Source organism: Leucoraja erinacea, chromosome 6 (genome assembly GCF_028641065.1).
Source record: "Leucoraja erinacea ecotype New England chromosome 6, Leri_hhj_1, whole genome shotgun sequence".
NCBI classification, from domain to species: domain Eukaryota; kingdom Metazoa; phylum Chordata; class Chondrichthyes; order Rajiformes; family Rajidae; genus Leucoraja; species Leucoraja erinaceus.
Window position 1 is genome coordinate 19,089,079 of NC_073382.1, and position 19,589 is coordinate 19,108,667.

General features: G+C 42.4%; 1 protein-coding gene across 2 annotated transcripts in view; it reads right to left on the minus strand.

Annotated features, from left to right (window-relative positions):
* Positions 1 to 19,589, minus strand: part of LOC129697948 (protocadherin-9) — a 756,718-nt gene that overhangs the window by 240,109 nt on the left and 497,020 nt on the right. The window contains exons 4-5 of one of the 2 annotated variants that reach the window (XM_055636691.1): positions 15,530 to 15,940; positions 14,129 to 15,295 (exon numbers count right to left, since the gene is read on the minus strand). The exons of the other annotated variant lie outside the window; for it this stretch is intronic. Of the exons in view, the coding sequence (XP_055492666.1) occupies positions 14,541 to 15,295; positions 15,530 to 15,940 (1,166 nt within the window). The 3' untranslated portion in view covers positions 14,129 to 14,540. Of the gene's footprint in view, positions 1 to 14,128; positions 15,296 to 15,529; positions 15,941 to 19,589 lie in introns of those variants that run through there. 2 annotated transcript variants of the gene reach the window in all.

The window sequence follows — 19,589 nt, forward strand, 5'->3', positions numbered from 1 at the left end:
TGCAAAATGTTTGGGTTAAAAACGATTCACAGGAATGGATCCCTGTTGTAATGTAGCGACCTGCAACAAACGGCTTCGGTGCTGACATTACATGTTCCTTATTTACAAAATGGTGAGTTTAAGAACTGTAGATTGCTTCTTACTCAGGTGAAAAATGTTTTACTGAGCATCCTCACTTGCAGAAAAGTTGCACTACTTCCAGGATTCCCCTGGGATGCCCTGTTTGATGAAGGCATGGATCTGAAATGCTAACTTGTTTCCCTTTCCATAGATGTTGCCCGAGTGTTTCCAGCATTTTTTATTTATTTTTTGCTTTTTCCTTAAAGAAACTATCTGCGCATCACAGTGCTGTTTATGTTTGCTTTAAACAAATAAGCCACCGCCTATCCTATACCACAACCATGGCAACATTTCAAAAAGGACTTCATTGCATGTTAATAGCTCTGTAGGATCTGGAAACTTTGCCAAGCCTGCCCACTGCACTGTGAATGGAGCAAATGAATTGGCCTGCGCAAGAAGTGCTTGCTTATCGGGATTATCTGTTCACACAACCTTTCCTCTACTGCAAACTACAGTGTTCACTGTCACAAAATCCTATTTCGAGGGAGGACCTGTGACAGTCTAATTACATCTGTGTGATAGTGACACGTGACAAATATAACATGTGTGAAATGCATCAATTCAGAAGTGGTGCATTAATAAGCAAAGGAATGAGGAAATCACATCAAAACAAACATAGTAAATCTGAAGATGCTGGAAATATTCAAGTGGCAACAACACTAAAACTCCTCACTTTGCCCCACCATTCAACACTATCATGGCTTATCTACTCAGGCCTCAATTCCACTTTGTTGCCAGTTAACACATAGATCTTAATGCCATGAAATTTTCAAAAATGTAACTGTTTCCTCTTCAAATAACCCCAAAGATCTAAACTGCACAACCTTCGAGAGTAGAACACCACCCAGGTCAGGCAATAATAAGTATAAGTGTTTGGGTCAGGATGCATAGAAAGGTGAGAGAACAAAACCAAAAGAAAATAATAGTTATTCAGAATCATGCTAATATTGGACCAGGACCTAGCTGACCCCATCTGTCCCCTTCCCATTGCCGTTCACAGTTTTGTAACTATACATTTGTTTCATCTTTAAATTGGACCAAAGGTTGTCAATCTAAAACATTAAATTTATTTTTCCCTCCACAGATGCTGCCTGACCTGCTATGCATTTCCACTATTTTCTGTTTGGATTTCAGTTTTGTTCTGCAGAGTCAAGATGTGGAATTGTTGAGTACAGGTGGCTGTTATATGTTTCTATTCCAGCCCGCGAGTTTACATTGAGTTTCATTGTTGCAGTTCAGGAGGATGGAGGGGAAAGACATTGTGTAGAAACCATGTGCCATTAAAAGATAGAGGACCAGACATTTTGAGTTACGTTTAACCATATAACAATTATTACAGCACGGAAACAGGCCATCTCGGCCCTACAAGTCCATGCCGAACAAATTGTTTTCCCCTTAGTCCCACCTGCCTGCACTCGTACCATAACCCTCCATTCCCTTCTCATCCATATGCCTATCCAATTTATTTTTAAATGATACCAATGAACCTGCCTCCACCACTTCCACTGGGAGCTCATTCCACACCGCCACCACTCTCTGCGTAAAGAAGTTCCCCCTCATATTACCCCTAAACTTCTGTCCCTTATTTCTGAAGTCATGTCCTCTTGTTTGAATCTTCCCTATTCTCAAAGGGAAAAGCTTGTCCACATCAACTCTGTCTATCCCTCTCATCATTTTAAAGACCTCTATCAGGTCCCCCCTTAACCTTCTGCGCTCCAGAGAATAAAGACCTAACTTATTCAACCTATCTCTGTAACTTAGTTGTTGAAACCCAGGCAACATTCTAGTAAATCTCCTCTGTACTCTCTCTATTTTGTTGACATCCTTCCTATAATTTGGCGACCAAAATTGTACACCATACTCCAGATTTGGTCTCACCAATGCCTTGTACAATTTTAACATTACATCCCAGCTTCTATACTCAATGCTCTGATTTATAAAGGCTAGCATACCAAAAGCTTTCTTTACCACCCTATCTATATGAGATTCCACCTTCAAGGAACTATGCACGGTTATACCGAGATCCCTCTGTTCAACTGTATTCTTCAATTCCCTACCATTTACCATGTACGTCCTATTTTGATTTGTCCTGCCAAGGTGTAGCACCTCACATTTATCAGCATTAAACTCCATCTGCCATCTTTCAGCCCATTTTTCCAAATGGCCTAAATCACTCTGTAGACTTTGAAAATCCTCTTCATTATCCACAACACCCCCTATCTTGGTATCATCTGCATACTTACTAATCCAATTTACCACACCTTCATCCAGATCATTGATGTACATGACAAACAACAAAGGACCCAACACAGATCCCTGAGGCACCCCACTATTCACCTGCCTCCAACCCGATAAACAGCCATCCACCATTACCCTCTGGCTTCTCCCATTCAGCCACTGTTGAATCCATCTTGCTATTCCTGCATTTATACCCAACAGTTGAACCTTCTTAACCAACCTTCCATGAGGAACCTTGTCAAAGGCCTTACTAAAGTCCATATAGACAACATCCACTGCTTTACCCTCGTCAATTTCCCTAGTAACCTCTTCAAAAAATTCAAGAAGATTAGTCAAACATGACCTTCCAGGCACAAATCCATGTTGACTGTTCCTAATCAGACCCTGTTTATCTAGATGCTTATATATATTGTCTCTAAGTATCTTTTCCATTAATTTGCCCACCACTGAAGTCAAACTAACAGGTCTATAATTGCTAGGTTTACTCTTAGACCCCTTTTTAAACAATGGAACAACATGCGCAGTACGCCAATCCTCGGGGACTATTCCCGTTTCTAATGACATTTGAAATATTTCTGTCATAGCCCCGGCTATTTCTACACTAACTTCCCTCAATGTCCTAGGGAATATCCTGTCAGGACCTGGAGACTTATCCACTTTTATATTTTTCAAAAGTGTCAGTACTTCTTTTACTTTGAACCTCATAGTATCCATAGCTACTCTACTAGTTTCCCTTACCTCACATAATTCAATATCCTTCTCCTTGGTGAATACCGAAGAAAAAAAATTGTTCAATATCTCCCCCATCTCTTTTGGCTCTGCAGATAGCTGTCCACTCTGTCTCTCCAATGGACCAATTTTATCCCTCCTTATCCTTTTGCTATTAATATAGCTGTAGAAACCCTTTGGATTTACTTTCACCTTACTTGCCAAAGCAACCTCATATCTTCTTTTAGCTTTTCTAATTTCTTTCTTAAGATTCTTTTTACATTCCTTATACTCCTCAAGCACCTCATTTACTTCATGCTGCCTATAATTATTGTAGATCTCCCTCTTTTTCCGAACAAGATGTCCAATTTCCCTTGAAAACCAGGGCTCTTTCCAATTTTTACTGTTTCCTTTCAACCGAACAGGAACATAAAGATTCTGTACTCTTAAAATTTCCCCTTTAAATGTCCTCCATTTCTCTTCTACATCTTTCCCATAAAACAAAATGTCCCAGTTCACTCCTTTTAAATCATCTCGCATCGCATCAAAGTTAGCCTTTCTCCAATCAAAAATCTCAACCCTAGGTCCAGTTCTGACCCTCTCCATAGTTATATTGAAACTAATGGTATTGTGATCACTGGACCCGAAGTGCTCCCCAACGCATACCTCCGCCACCTGTCCAGTCTCATTTCCTAACAGGAGGTCCAGCACTACCCCTCCTCTAGTAGGTACCTCTATGTATTGCTGCAAAAAACTATCCTGCACACATTTTACAAACTCCAACCCATCCAGCCCATTTACAGAATGTGTTTCCCAGTTTATGTGTGGGAAGTTGAAATCTCCCACAATCACTACCTTGTGCTTACTACTAATCTCTGCTATCTCCTTACATATTTGCTCTTCCAATTCTCGTTCCCTGTTTGGCGGTCTATAATACACCCCTATAAGTGTTGCTACACCTTTCCCACTTCTCAATTCCACCCAAATAGCCTCCCTAGATGAGCCCTCCAATGTTTGAACAACTAATAAAGATATTCTACAAAAATGTCATCCCAAGACTGTTTGATCTCTGCAATAGTGTTTTAAACAAAAACAAAAAATTTCAGTCAGAATTTGGTGAGCACAAATGTCACCGGTTTCAATTAGACCTTCTTCCATTAGCATGATTAAATTACGTGCAGATAATTGACATTGAATGGTATCAAAAAATGATGTATTGATTCTTCACTGGACTTCAGAAAAGCTGACTTGGTAACGTTTTTTAAATTGGGCATGTGACCGAATACTCTAACTGTTGCAGGTACACTGTAGAACGTATCCTGACTGGTTGCATCTTGACCTCGTTCTGCAGTACCGAAGGACATGGGGGATGCACAGTGATGCAACTTGCAGAGTGGCTGCCTCACAGCACCAGATATCCAGGTTTGATCCTGACCTCTGGTGCTCTCTATGTGTGGAGTTTGCACGTTCTCTCTGTGAGAGCGTGCATTTTCTCTGGGGGCTCCAGTTTTCCCCCACATCACTAGTACGCACATGTTTGTAGGTTAATTGGACTCTGAAAATTTTCCCTAATGTATAGAGAGTGGCTGAGAAAGTGGAATCACATAGAACTAGAGTGAATGGGTGATTGATGGTCAGAGTGGACTCAGTGTGCCAAGGGGCCTGTTCCTTTGTTGTATCCAAAATACTCTAAGAATCTAAAACTCTAAAACGTAAGAGACTGCAGAGAGTGATATACTCAGCCCAGTTCATCACAGGCACAGCACCCCCCACTATCAGAAGCATCTACCTTAGATGCTGCCTCAAGAAAGACCTGCAGAAGGATCCCCATGATCCAGGTCATGCCCTTTTCTTGCTGCCACCACTGGGCAGGAAGAACAAAAGACTGCAGTCCCTCAACACCAGGTTTAGGAACAACTACTTTCCTATGACCATCAAGGTGTTGAATCAACCTGCACAATCTTAATTCTACTTCTAACAGAACACTACAGATCACCTCTTGCACTATCCTACACTTGTTTTGTTAATTGTATTTTTGCACCCAGAGTCTGGCCTTATCCCTTTTGATTTCTGTAAACCCTACACAGGCTGGTGCTGTTACTCCTTGTCAGGCCCCTTCTGACAAAATTATGTGATCGTTGGCGTACAACTGTCATGTAACGTTAAATGAAACATGCCCGCTAAATCTTGTAATTACCTTCACCCTGACAGCATCCCAAACTGCTCACTCATCTTCCCAATCAGGCCCATCTGTGACAGAGTCAGAGAAAGATTCAGATGAATATGGATCATGTGCACGCAGAGGACATTAGTTTTGCTTGGCAACGTGTCGGCACGGACATTCTGGGCCAAAGGGCCTGTTCCTGTCCTATACTGTTCGATGTTCTATATGCAGAAAGACACAAGAGCACAAACACCACAATGTAGCAGTTAGGGGCAAGGTTTTGGAGGGAGTTAAAACAAGGGTAAGAATTTTGAAGATGAGGGGCAGCACGGTGGTGCAGAGGTAGCGTTGCTCCCTTGCAGCACCAGAGACCCGGGTCCGATCCTGATTACGGGTGCTGTCTGTATGGAGTTTACACGTTCTCCCCGTGAGTGCTTGGGTTTTTTTTCCGGGTGCTCCGGTTTCCTCCCACCCACCCACCCATGGACTGGTTTGTAAGTTAATTGGATTTGGTAAAAATTGTAAATTGCCCCTGGAGTGTGGGATAGCGCTAGTGCACGAGGATCATCGGTCGGCGCAGACTCGGTGGGCTGATGGGCCATTTTTACGATGCGTCTCTTTATTTTGGGCAGTTCCTCCACCAGAGGATGATTTTCTCTCACCCCAGATCTCTGGTCTCATCAGAGGCTCTGCTCAGGTGGGTTAGGTGATGCAGGACGGGGTGGTGAGTGAGTAGCTTCAGATGTTGCACTCTCCCTTCAGTATTTGCATGTTGCCTCTGCATGCTCCTACAATATAGATTTATAGTTCTCAGTTCCACCTCAATACTCCTTCAATTTGAGCAATCATTGATCCAGCAGAAAGCACATATATGGACCATCTCTCAGTTTTTAGGAGTCACCTTGTTTCACGAATTAATCTCAGATTTAGAGAAGATTCTTCAAATTAAAAACTAGGTGATGGTCTCATCTTTGAGAATATTCAGCCAAAAGAACAATGTAAGAATTAGGAGCAGGAGGAGGCTTTTTCGGCTCCCAGTGCCTGTTCTCCCAATCAATAACACCACGGCTGGTCTTTCACCTCAGTGCTACACTAACCCCATTTCCTTTGGTTCCCTGAATAACTACACATGCTGTAAAAATATCCAAAGGCTTTTGACTGAATAAACCATTCAAGACTGCCTGTGTGTTCTGGGACCTAACGCCCGAGGCCTGCTCGAAGTACGGAACCAGATGGGACTGATTGAAGTATGGAATGTCAACAGCTGGTCTTCTGCATCCATAAGCAGGTTTGAACAGTGGGCTAGATCCAGGATGATTGGACTCATTATGTGCAAAGGTCTAGGTGCCGGCTTTATTCAGCCACTGCTACAAAAGATCAGGCACCTTGAAGGCCTCTTTTCCCATTCTACACAAAGTTTGGTTTGAATAAGCTGAAACATTTTTACTCAGGATAATCCCTAAGTAGATAATTCCAGGCACGTGAATATTCCCTGAATAACAAATAAAGAAAGTCCTACATGAAGATAGACACAAAAAGCTGGAGTAACTCAGCAGAGCAGGCAGCATCTATGGAGAGAAGGAATGGGTGACGTTTTGGGTCGAGACTCTTCTTCAGAGCCTTCTTCGTGCTGCCCTCCACTCACTCTGCAGCAACCCTGACTCTGCAACAAAGTAAGTGATATGCTGCCGGACATCAAGATTAAAGAGATACGAAATGTTGAATTGAATGTGTCAATCCTGATCAAATTGGGGAGGTCAGGACCCTAAATCGAGTAAAGGCTTCAGGGCTGCTAGGCCATTTGGTCAATTTACAAATGCTCTCTGTAGAAATGGGACAAGCTGCAGAATGGTGCCAGTCTGTCTAGAGCTAAGATCTGAGCTGCAGGAAGAGAATGGGTACACCTGCAGAACCTGACAGTTAGGTGCAAAATGCATAGAATGGATTGGATGAATGCAAACCAGGCATACACTTTGTAAATATTTGTAAATAATGTTGCAAAGCTTTACTTTACTGAATGTTGATTGGATGAGGTATTGAGCCTTGTCTGGTTTTCTCGCATATCAGGGCAAATGTTGCAATGATTGTTTCCTCTGAGAAACACTGTTTGAGTACAATGTATTAGCCACTGTATTATTGGGTTAGGGAAATGTCTGTCATGTATGGGGTTAATCGATATCTGTAATTGGATTGTAAAGAGACCACCCCCACGTGGTTTGGCCCCTCGAGGTCCGGGAAACTATAAAAGTCCGCTGCGACGACGTCCTGTGTCAATCTTCTGGGAGAGCGCTTGCGACTGCGTGACCTTCTGTAGTGTCTCTGTTTGAGCGAGGCCAAGAGGGTCTGATCAGGTTCAAACCCATGGTGGTTAGGTGCAGAAGTGGGAACTGTAATTGTGTTTTGACAAAATAAAGTTTAGATGTGCAAGTGCTTGACTCAGTGATTTTTGACTGAAACTCGACTGGGGTGAAACTTACAACGAGTAATTTACAAATGTGTCAGGTCATGCCAGCATTGATCTGCTTAATTGGTGCAGATGTGTTAAATTTCTGGCTGTGTAAAATCTGAAGATTATGATATGCTTTTAAACTCAGATATAGGATGATACAACAAATTCCGAATTTGGCAGTGAGACCTGGATAATATCAGCAATTAATTGGGATGCTTAGTTGCTTCAGGACTTTCAGTAGAATTGTTACATATTGATTTCATATCAAAAATGGAAGGAAAAGTGATGTATATGTGTGATCTTCCCTGAAAACTTGGAGGGATTAAGTGTTTCCATGGAAACAGAACGGTCACTTGTGGAAAGTACTTGTGACATTTTCAGGATTGTAAGAGCACATCCTGCTTATGAACTGTACTTTTGAGTAAGTTCTCCAAATACTAATGCCGGGTGACATTCTCATTTCTCAGAATGCTCAACAACAGAATACCGAGTAAAATTCGAGAGCACAGAAGGAACCAAGATACAGTTTGGCCTTGTTTCGTAATAAAACCACCCATGTTCATTAAACCACCCATCAAACCACCCATGTAGCTCCACCCTTTCTCCCCCTAGTCACAACAGAGACAGAGTCTCCCTAGTCCTTATCTTCCACCCCATCAGCCGTCGCATACAACACATAATCCTCCGAAATTTCCGCCACCTCCAACGGGATCCCACCACTAGCCACATTTTCCCACCTCCACCCTTTTCCGCCTTCCGCAGATACCGTTCCCTCCGCAGCTCCTTGATTAACTCATCCTTTCCCACCTAAACCACCCCCTTCCCAGGTACCTTCCCCTGCAGCCGCAAAAAATGCAACACCTGTCGCGAATCCTCCTCCCTCGACTCTGTCCAGGGACCCTGACAGTCCTTTCAGAAGTTCACTTGCACCTCCTCCAACCTCATCTACTGTATCCATCGTTCAAGATGTGGACTTTTATACATCGGCGGGACCAAACACAGACTGGGCGATCGTCTCGTTGAACACCTTCACTCAGCCCGCCTGAACCAACCTGATGTCCCGGTTGCCGGACACTTTAATTCTCCTTCCCATTCCTACACAGACCTTTCTGCCCTCGGTCTACTCCATTGTCAGAGTGAGGCTAAACACAAATTGGAGCCCAGTGGTATGAATATTGATTTATCTCACTTCAGGTAGCTCCGGCATTCCCTCTTTCTCTATTCCTTCCCGCACCCAAGTCTCACTAGCTTCACACTACAAACAAGCCAGTTTCCTTTATCATTGTTACCGTTTTGCATATCATTCATTCATTGTTCTTTATCTCTCCACATCACCGTTTATATCTCTCGTTTCCCTCATCCCTAACCAGTCTGAAGAAGGGTCTCGATCCAAAACGTCACCCATTCCTTCCCTCCAGAGATGCTGCCTGTCCCGCTGAGTCACTCCAGCTTCTTCTTGTGCCTATCTTCCATGTAAGCTAATCCTACATTCATTACTTTTTTTAATTCTCCCCACATTTTCATTAACTTCATCCAGATTCTACCAGTCATCCACACAAAAGGAAACATTTACAGTGGACAATTTACAGACACTAACCACCACTATTTTGCGTAATGCAGGAAACCCATGCAGTCACGGGAAGAACATACAAACTTCACACAGATTGCACCCAAGGTTAGGATTAACGTTAATATAATTATTTTTGAATGTCCATTGTTCCAAATCAGGGAATTCTGAGATAAAAGTAGCAATTACCACCCAAAAAAGCATTAAGCATTGCTGCATGAATAGACCATGGTAGGGTCAAGGCCTGGGTCATTCTGATGCCTCATACTTTGAGCATTCTGCACTATTTAATATTGCTGTGACATTTCACTTGTTCATGCTTAAATATGTCACAGAGAGGATTGTTATCAAAACACATGTTACCTCCAAAGGCATCAACTATTCAATTAGATATTTTTGCAAAACCCTGAAGTTAAAATATCCTGTGTAGGAAGGAACTGCAGATGCTGGTTTAAACCAAAGATAGATACAAAAAGCTGGAGTAACTCAGCGGGTCAGACAGCATCTCTGGAGAAAAGGAATAGTTGACGTTTAAGAAGGGTCTCAACCATAAACATCATCTATTCACCTATTACGCATGCAACAGGCAGGTGCTGGATAACATTACATTTCTCAAGTTTGCTTCTGTCTAAGTCTATGGAACCAATCTGAAATGGAGTACAATATATATGGCAATCTAGAACAAAGTTCCAAATGAGTGTGTTTCACTTTCAATCTTAGTCTGAGCACCAAACATCCCCTAAAGACCAACCTAAGAAAACTTTAGATATAACTAGGATTTGAGAATATATATTGCTATCTGGTGGACAATTGTAATTACAATTTAGGATGGACAATAAATGTTGGCTTTGCCACATTCTGTAAAAGGGGAAGGTAATTGATGGTTGATTTCTGAATATTCAGCATCAGGCAGAATTGTACACCCATGTTAAATATTGCAACAGTCTATAAACCTCACACATCAACCAATTATTATGGAACAACATATTCTCATTCAAAATTAGTTGAACCAAAAAAGGATTATAGTATGCTTGCCTTCATTGGTTGGGGCATTGAGTATAAGGGCCAGGGAGTAGTGTTGCAGCTTTATACAACATTGGTTTGGCCACATTTGGAATATTATGCACAGTCCTGGTCAACCCATTACAGGAAAGATGTAGAGAGTTTGAAAGGTGTGCAGAAGTGGTTTACCAGGGTCCTGCCTGGACTAGAGGGTATTAGTATTAGTTTTTTTGAAAGGTTTGGACAAACGGATTGTTTTCGTTGGTGCGTTGGAGGCTGAAGAGATACCTGACAGCGGTTTATAAAATAATAATAATAATAATAATAATAAAATAATAAAAAAATAAAATTATAAAATACAACGGTGATTGGCCTCATCAGCAACAACGATGAGTTGGCCTACAGGGAGGAGGTCCAGCACTTAGCAGCATGGTGCGCTGACAACAACCTGGCCCTTAACTCCAAGAAGACCAAGGAGCTCATTGTAGACTTCAGGAAGTCCAGAGGCGGCACGCACACCCCCATCCACATTAACGGGACGGAGGTGGAACGTGTTTCTAGCTTCAGGTTCCTGGGAGTCAACATCTCCGATGACCTCTCTTGGACCCACAATACCTCAACTCTGGTCAAGAAGGCTCACCAGCGTCTCTTCTTCCTGAGGAGACTGAAGAAGGTCCATCTGTCTCCTCAGATCCTGGTGAACTTCTACCGCTGCACCATCGAGAGCATCCTTACCAACTGCATCACAGTATGGTATGGCAACTGCTCTGTCTCCGACCGGAAGGCATTGCAGAGGGTGGTGAAAATTGCCCAACGCATCACAGGTTCCTCGCTCCCCTCCATTGAGTCTGTCCAAAGCAAGCGTTGTCTGCGGAGGGCGCTCAGCATCGCCAAGGACTGCTCTCACCCCAACCATGGACTGTTTACCCTCCTACCATCCGGGAGGCGCTACAGGTCTCTCCGTTGCCGAACCAGCAGGTCGAGGAACAGCTTCTTCCCGGCGGCTGTCACTCTACTCAACAACGTACCTCGGTGATTACCAATCACCACCCCCCCCGGACACTTATTATTATTTATTCAAATCATTTGCTATGTCGCTCTTCCAGGGAGATGCTAAATGCATTTTGTTGTTTCTGTACTGTACACTGACAATGACAATTAAAATTGAATCTGAATCTGAATCTGAATCTTATGAATGGCATGGATAAGGTAGAGTTTCAGATCCTTTTTGTCAGTGTGCGAATGTCAACAACTAGAGGGCAGAACTTTAAGTTCCGAAGGAAAAAGTTTAAAGAGAATATGCAGGGAATAATACTATTACAGAAAGAGTTGTGAGTCCCTGGAACACAGTGGCAGGGGTGGTGGAGGATGCAGGTACGATAAAAGTTTAAGAGACTTTTTGATGGACAGATCAATATGCAGGGAATGGAGGGACATGGACCATCTGTAGACAGAGGAGATTGGTATCATAGTTGGCACAGACATTGTGGGCTGAAAGGCCTGTTCCTGCACTGCACTATTCTATGTGTGATGTTCTCTACGTATGAAGGATCTTTTAACAATTGTGTCCTTTCATAATGCAAGTAACAATGCCTGCAGTTTGGAGCTGTTAAATCATATTACACAGAATATAGCCTCTTGAATCTGTGCTTTCATCAAGCATTGATTTTCACTCATTCCACCTTATTCTCCCCAAGTTCTCCTCAACTCCCCCGAAGACTCTATCACCCACTTAATATTAGGGGCAATTTACCGAACCACATGTCTTTGGGATGTGGGAGAAACTGGAGAATTCTGGCGAAGCTCTATTGGTCACAAGAGAATGTGACCAATATCACACATTCGGCTCCCAAGGTCAAGATTGAACCTGGATTGTTGGTGCTGCAAGGCAGTGGTTCTATTAGGTGCATTGATCCATTGCTGGAATTTGATGTTTTGTACTTTTATAGAATTAAAGAGAATAGAAACATAGAAACATAGAAATTAGGTGCAGGAGTAGGCCATTAGGCCCTTTGAGCCTGCACTGCCATTCAATATGATCATGGCTGATCATCCAACTCAGTATCCCGTACCTGCCTTCTCTCCATACCCCCTGATCCCCTTAGCCACAAAGGCCACATCTAACTCCCTCTTAAATATAGCCAATGAACTGGCCTCAACTACCCTCTATGGCAGAGAGTTCCAGAGATTCACCACTCTCTGTGTGAAAAAAAAAACTAGGATGAAAAAGAGAGCATAGTTGCACGATCAACTAGTTCATAAAGGCCTGTAAACTGTGAGGATATTAAACCAATAGTACTTGTTTTTATGGACAACAGACACAATAGGCTGAATGGACTCTTCAATGTTGTAAATGCTTGTGATTCAAGTCAATGTTTCTATTCCATACGAGCCAAAATCCACCCTCAAAAACTGTAAACCTATTCCTTTCATCCTCATCCAATTATCCACATTTATCATTCTGCTAGTCAGTCGTACTGTTCCTTATTTCATTGCTGCTGCATCTAACTACAATGAGTGAAAAAAGTGTCTCCAATTAACTGGATTTATTGGCAATCAATTCTTTATTTAAACCCCAAACTCTGGCAATTTCCTATATTACTTTACTATATGAGTGCACTGACAAGTATATCCATCCTTAATTGCACATCCCTAATTATCGATCCCATCCCTTATTACCCATTCCTAATTGCTCATGGAGCCGGCAAGGGGAAGGTGGCTTCTAACCTTTGCAGTTCTTCTGGTGAAGGGGCTCCCAGTGTACTATATATATATATATATATATATATCAGTAGTATGAGGAGCTGGGTCCACTGAAGATGAAAGAATAACAAAATTGTGTGTTATTTAGAATGAAGCTTACAGGGGGTGCCTGCTACACTCCTGTTTCTTGGTGCTAGAGATAATGGGTTTAGGAGCTGATATTGTTAGCAAAGAACTATAGTGCATCTTGTACCATCAACATTTTTCATTTTCTCACAAATGTCAATTAGAACTCCCTCAGTCTTTTCTTGTCCAAAGTGCAACATGCTGATTTTGTTTTCCCCTGGTGCTTCTGGAATCACCCATGGATACCTTTACTGCCATCTTTCTGTCATGCTCGGTAATACGGAGGCACAAAAAATATGTTGTCTGTTCAATGGAGCCAAGATTCAGAGGCAAAGTACCATACTACTACATAGCATGCGTGTCGAGTACATAATAGAAGGTGATTTCTATTCCAAATTCAGACACCTGTACTGGACTGATGTAAACATCTAATTGCCAAGTTTTTGGAATGGAAAGGTTAGGTGCTTTACAAAATTGTTGCACTTTTATCCGTACTGCTGCAGCTCATGTGTGGAATCAAAGGTCTGGGCCAAATGCACAGTCAGTCTCAATTTTGAATCACATGCAAAGTCTCATTACTCTAACACAATAGCCACATTGTAACTGGGGCAATACATCTATTTAGGGAAGCTTTAAACATCGTACCACCCGCAGTTCTGTAGAAAGACAGATTTGTACAGACAAATTTAAGAGATATTTATCTAGCAAATACACAATCATTTTGAATTGCCTTACAGAAGCCATGCTGGCTTGTCACTGTATTGTATAGAAAAAGGATATTTTTCAAACTTGCTTTGTGTAAAAAAAAATATATGACCGTGGATAGCAACATGTCTCTATCATGGTGTGATCTGAGCTTCATGCCTTGGTGACAATGTGAATGAGGCATGTAGCAGAGGGTGAAACAAAACTACATGAGATGAAGCATTCTGGAGAACTCTGGCTGCACTGCAAGTTGGGGCTTGGGTGAAACTGAGACAGAATGGAAACACCATGGGCATGAAAAGTAGGCACAAGACAAAGAATGATTGATACACAATGTTTATTCCACAGCACGTGGGTAAAGATGTAAAACAAGAGAACAAAACCTCTCCCTCCCAACAGCAAAACCACAACAGACAACACAACACAAGATGAATAACATGTTTTTTTTTTTAAATATATCAAACTACATTAATAATTATGGAAGTGGAATACATTTATAAAGAACTCCAAACAACAAAGATAAGCAAAGACAATGTTTAGATTAACTGCATGATAAAAGGCAATTTATTTATTACTTAAGAGGCTAATCCTAATTCAAAACCCGTGAAAAATGCTTGCACACATCATTTTACGCTATTGTATAATCCCTGGAACGGACAAGTTGAAAATCTGTAACCTTAAATCTAACTGTACAGTAAGAAAGATGAAGTATTTATAGTCACAACAACATGTGTAGATCGGTTTTCACTCTGATGATTTTACCAGTCATTATCTGAGGAGTTTAGCGATGATTCCTCAATGGACATACTCTCATCAGAGTCACCATTAGGATCAAGTGATATTTCAACTACTGTGTCTCCAGGTGCAGCTGTGTTATTAGCTGTCTGGACATTATCAGAGGATGTCACCACAGTCTCGGTGGAGGTTGTTAGGAGGTCATTAGATGCTGCCCCAACATTCTCCCCCTGGCACTGTTCTGTCAGTACAATGGAGGTCTGAATAGCCACATCCCGCCGGGGCAAGGCAGAGAAGTGATGCAGCCTCACCAGTGTGTGCATTGCACCCACCAAAGACATGACATTCTGGGACAGCCGGGCCCCGCGATACTGCGAGGCATTCTGCAATGCATTTATGTCTCTGTGCATATGGTTGAAGCCACGCTGCACAGTGCTCACCAGGGCGTCTAACCTGCGGCATATGGGGCACAGATCCCCTTCGGGAGTGTTATGGGAATTTGGTGGGACAGCGGAAGGGGCAGGTCTCATTGCCTCTGGCTGATATGTCCCTTGCTGCCTAGACTGCTCTGAGGAAGGCACTTTCATGTAACGGGCTGCTTTCCATTGTCCATCTGCAGAGTCTTCTCTACATTCCTCACATGAACCTTGTGGAACCTCTTCAGTCTCTGTACCTTGATTCACCATTCCATGTCCTTGTTTCTGGGCAGAAACCTTCTCTTCCAATACCACAGTGATCTGATGCTGCTCTGGTCTTCGTTCTGAAGTGCAATACTCATCTGGGGAGATAAAAAAACAATGTGTGTTTAGCCGCTGATGGGCGATTCATAAACTGAAGAACTAGATTGCAACAGAGCTTTGGTTGCAAGAAAGCTTGCAATCAATTATAGAGCAAAACCATTTATGTGTATGTTTTGAAGGTTTGCTTATGTAAACATTGCAATGCATGCTTAATGTTAATAGACAAGACTGAGGCAAGCAATGATGGGTTTGACAAAACAATGCACACTCACCAGAGTCACTGGAGTTACAGGACGCATCAGGTCCATGTTCCACAAGGTGGACTATCGGGGTCACCTTCTCTTCCTCCCATGTTAGGACTTTCTCTTTTGCCACATCTTTGTGCTGGACTGCCCCTCTCTTTTTGTTAAAAGCGCCTTTCCTCCGGGCACCAAGTCGTAAGTCACTGATACGCTTTCGACAGTCCTTGACTGCTCGGCCTAGTTTGGAAACTTTGTTGACTCTGGCAGCGGTAAGGTTGCAGCCACGTTGTTGACCCTCACTAGCGGGCGTTTTGGATTTTGTGGCCCGGACCAATCTTTGTAATTTTGTGAACTGTTTCATAAGCATGCATGTAGCCCACATGGAGAATGCAGGCTTCTGCCGCTTGGTTACTTTGAACACCATTTTCGTCAGTTTTCCGCCTGTGCGGAGTGGAAAGAAAAGTCATTTGCAAAGGTCAAGTTGCTTTCCTTTGGAAGTTAACATACTAATTATCAATGAGTGCACCTGCATTCATTACGCATCATTGATTTGATTGCCTGAAGATCACTGCTTTCATTTTCCACACCTGTCAACCTTGTGGCTTCTGAATGGCATTGCCAATTGACTTTTGCTGAACATCAGATTATGGGCATTTTTATGAATAGTGGTGACCTTTATATGAATCCACATCTTCCAAGCTACATATGTAGGAAAGAACTGCAGATGCTGGTTTAAATCGAAGGTAGACACAAAATGCTGCAGTAACTCAGCGGGCCAGGCAGCATCGCTGGAGAGAAGGAATGGACGACGTTACAGTTCGAGATCCTTCTTGAGACTGAAGAAGGGTCTCGACCCGAAATGTCACTCATCCCTTCTCTCCAAAGATGCTGCCTGACCTGCTGAGTTACTCCTGCATTTTATGTCTTCCAAGCACATTATGGTTATATGTAATTGGGAAAGGAAATATGCATCTCTCTATTCAGACTATGTTCAAATTTAGACTCCAGCTGAAAACAGATAATAATAACCCAAAGTAGTATTCATATCATTATAGTCAACAACAATTTGTCACCTGTCCAAACAATATCAGGTATACAACAATTCACAGTAAAATGCCAACAACTAGCACTCACACAACTTCTTTAACTCTGTAAAACCTCCCAAGGTGCTTGTTAATAAAACCATTTTCACTGTATAAACTCTAATCATCCTCATTTGAACAAGTGCCAGGTGACAATGTACAAGTGTCAGAGATAATAATTGAGATGGAGAGCTTATTTTGTGATAATCATTGATTGGGCATTAAATCGCGCTTAGTTTTCTCCTCCTGTGGCATGTCAGGAAGAGAGTACATTGTTCCCTGATGTGTAAAGAAACAGATTAGACGTTATGCCACACAGCACCTTGATGAAATGAGGAGACAGCAAAATGATCGGGATTGATTAAAATTGTTGCATTGGATCATTACCATCTGCAGAGGTAATTATATATTATTCTATACAGTAATCCAAAATAAGGTCAGTTAACATAGTTTTGTGGAACAGCATCTTATCTCTATTGAGGCATGTTGCAATCTCAGGATTAAATAATAATTTCTACATTTTCAGATAACTTGCCTTTCCTGTTTTTGACAGACCTGGTATTTTTCCACCTGTAACATTAACATGGCATTTATTTTTCCACAGATCCTGCCTGATCTTGCTTGTTTGGGTAATTTGGTCAGCGTGAATGAGTTGGGCTATACTATATAATTCCATAGTTCCTTGACTTCAGGATGGGAACATTAACAGTAGCAGGAAGGTTTCTAAACCTGAAAAGAAAATCTCAAGCAAACTGTAGCTACTGGAAATCCGAAAGAAAAACAGAAAATGCTGAAAAGATAGACAATAGACAATAGGTGCAAGAGTAGGCCATTCGGCCCTTCAAGCCAGCACCGCCATTCAGTGTGATCATGGCTGATCACCCACAATCAGTACCCCGTTCCTGCCTTCTCCCCATATCCCCTGACTCAGCTATCTTCAAGAGCCCTATCTAGCTCTCTCTTGAAAGTATCCAGAGAACCAGCCTCCACCGCCCTCTGAGGCAGAGAATTCCACAGACTCGCAACTCTCTGTGTGAAAAAGTGTTTCCTCACCTCCGTTCTAAATGGTTTACCCCTTATTCTTCAGATTCAGATTCAATTCAATTTTAATTGTCATTGTCAGTGTACAGTACAGAGACAACGAAATGCATTTAGCATCTCCCTGGAAGAGCGACATAGCAAACGATTTGAATAAATAATAATAAGTGTCCGTGGGGGGGGGGTGGTGATTGGCATTCACCGAGGTACGTTGTTGAGTAGAGTGACAGCCGCCGGAAAGAAGCTGTTCCTCGACCTGCTGGTTCGGCAACGGAGAGACCTGTAGCGCCTCTCGGATGGTAGGAGGGTAAACAGTCCATGGTTGGGGTGAGAGTAGTCCTTGGCGATGCTGAGCGCCCTCCGCAGACAGCGCTTGCTTTGGACAGACTCAATGGAGGGGAGCGAGGAACCGGTGATGCGTTGGGCAATTTTCACCACCCTCTGCAATGCCTTCCGGTCGGAGACAGAGCAGTTGCCATACCATACTGTGATGCAGTTGGTAAGGATGCTCTCGATGGTGCAGCGGTAGAAGTTCACCAGGATCTGAGGAGACAGATGGACCTTCTTCAGTCTCCTCAGGAAGATAAATAAACAATAAACATATTCTTAAACTGTGGCCCCTGGTTCTGCACTCCCCCAACATCAGGAACATGTTTCCAGCCTCTAGTTGTCCAAACCGTTAATAATCTTATATGTTTCAATAAGATCTCCTCTCATCCAGAGTATACAAGCCCAGCCACTCCATTCTCTCAGCATATGACAGTCCCGCCATCCCGGGAATTAACCTTGTGAACCTATGCTGCACTCTCTCTCAATAGTAATTCAGCAGGTCAGGTAGCAACTATGGAAAGAGAAAGAGTTAACATTTTAGTCAAAGATTCTTTGTCAGTTCTGACAAAGTGATTGGACCTGAATCACTGGACCACAGATTGGACCTGGACCACAGATGATGCCTAACCAGCTGAGTATTTCCAAAATGTTGTTTTTATTTCCGATTTCCAGCATCAACCAGCATTTTTTTTTTTTAAGGTGTACAATCCCTTGTGTCTAAGCTGACTTCATCACAAATCCCAAAATGTTTACAATGTTGTCATTTTCAAGGCTGTCCTATTCACTTGAAAAGCCATTAAAAATCACACCGATTGTAGGTACTTAGCTTAGACTTTCCGAAGCTTTGGATCTTATTTGAGCTTGCGTAAATTGCTTTGTTGATGTTGGATATACACTGTAATGAGGATGTGTCAGTGTTGCTGGCTCCCGAGAAACAGCTGAGAAAGAGCACAATCATAAAGAGCTCCTGCTCAGCCAACTCCTTCACTCAACGGTTGACCAATTGAGGAAAGCTTTGTCCATATCTGATATGTGATATTTACTGTATCAAAATGCTCCAATAAACAGCCAATAATACTGTAAGGGAAACAAAGTGCTGGAGTAAGTCAGCAGCACAGGGGGCCTCTCTGAAGAATATGGATAGGTGATATTTTGGGTCGGAATCTTTCTTCAGACCTGAAGAAGGTGACTGAAGAAAGGTCCTGACCCGAAATACAATCCATTCATGTTCTCTAGAGATGTTACCTGATCCGCTGAGTTAGTCCAGTACTTTGTGTCCTTTTGTGTAAACCAGCATCTGCAGTTCCTTATTTCAACATTATTGTAATTGTTTTTTTCTTCCACAACAAAATACTCCATTTACATTGTGCTATTTATATAATAAAATTGTCCCAAGGTGGTTCACAAGAGCGGTATCAAACAAAAAATTACTTTGCACCTCAGGAAAGGATATTGTGGTAGGTGCTGGAAAGCCCAACCAAAAGGGGAGAAGAAAATAAGAACAACATAGGCCACTCGGCCCTTCAGGTCTGCCTTGCTGTTCAATACAATCAACCCCAGACCACATCTCCTCTTCTGTTCCATAGCATCCAATTTCTCCTTAAATGCCCCAATAATTTGCAGTACAATCTGCTGAGATA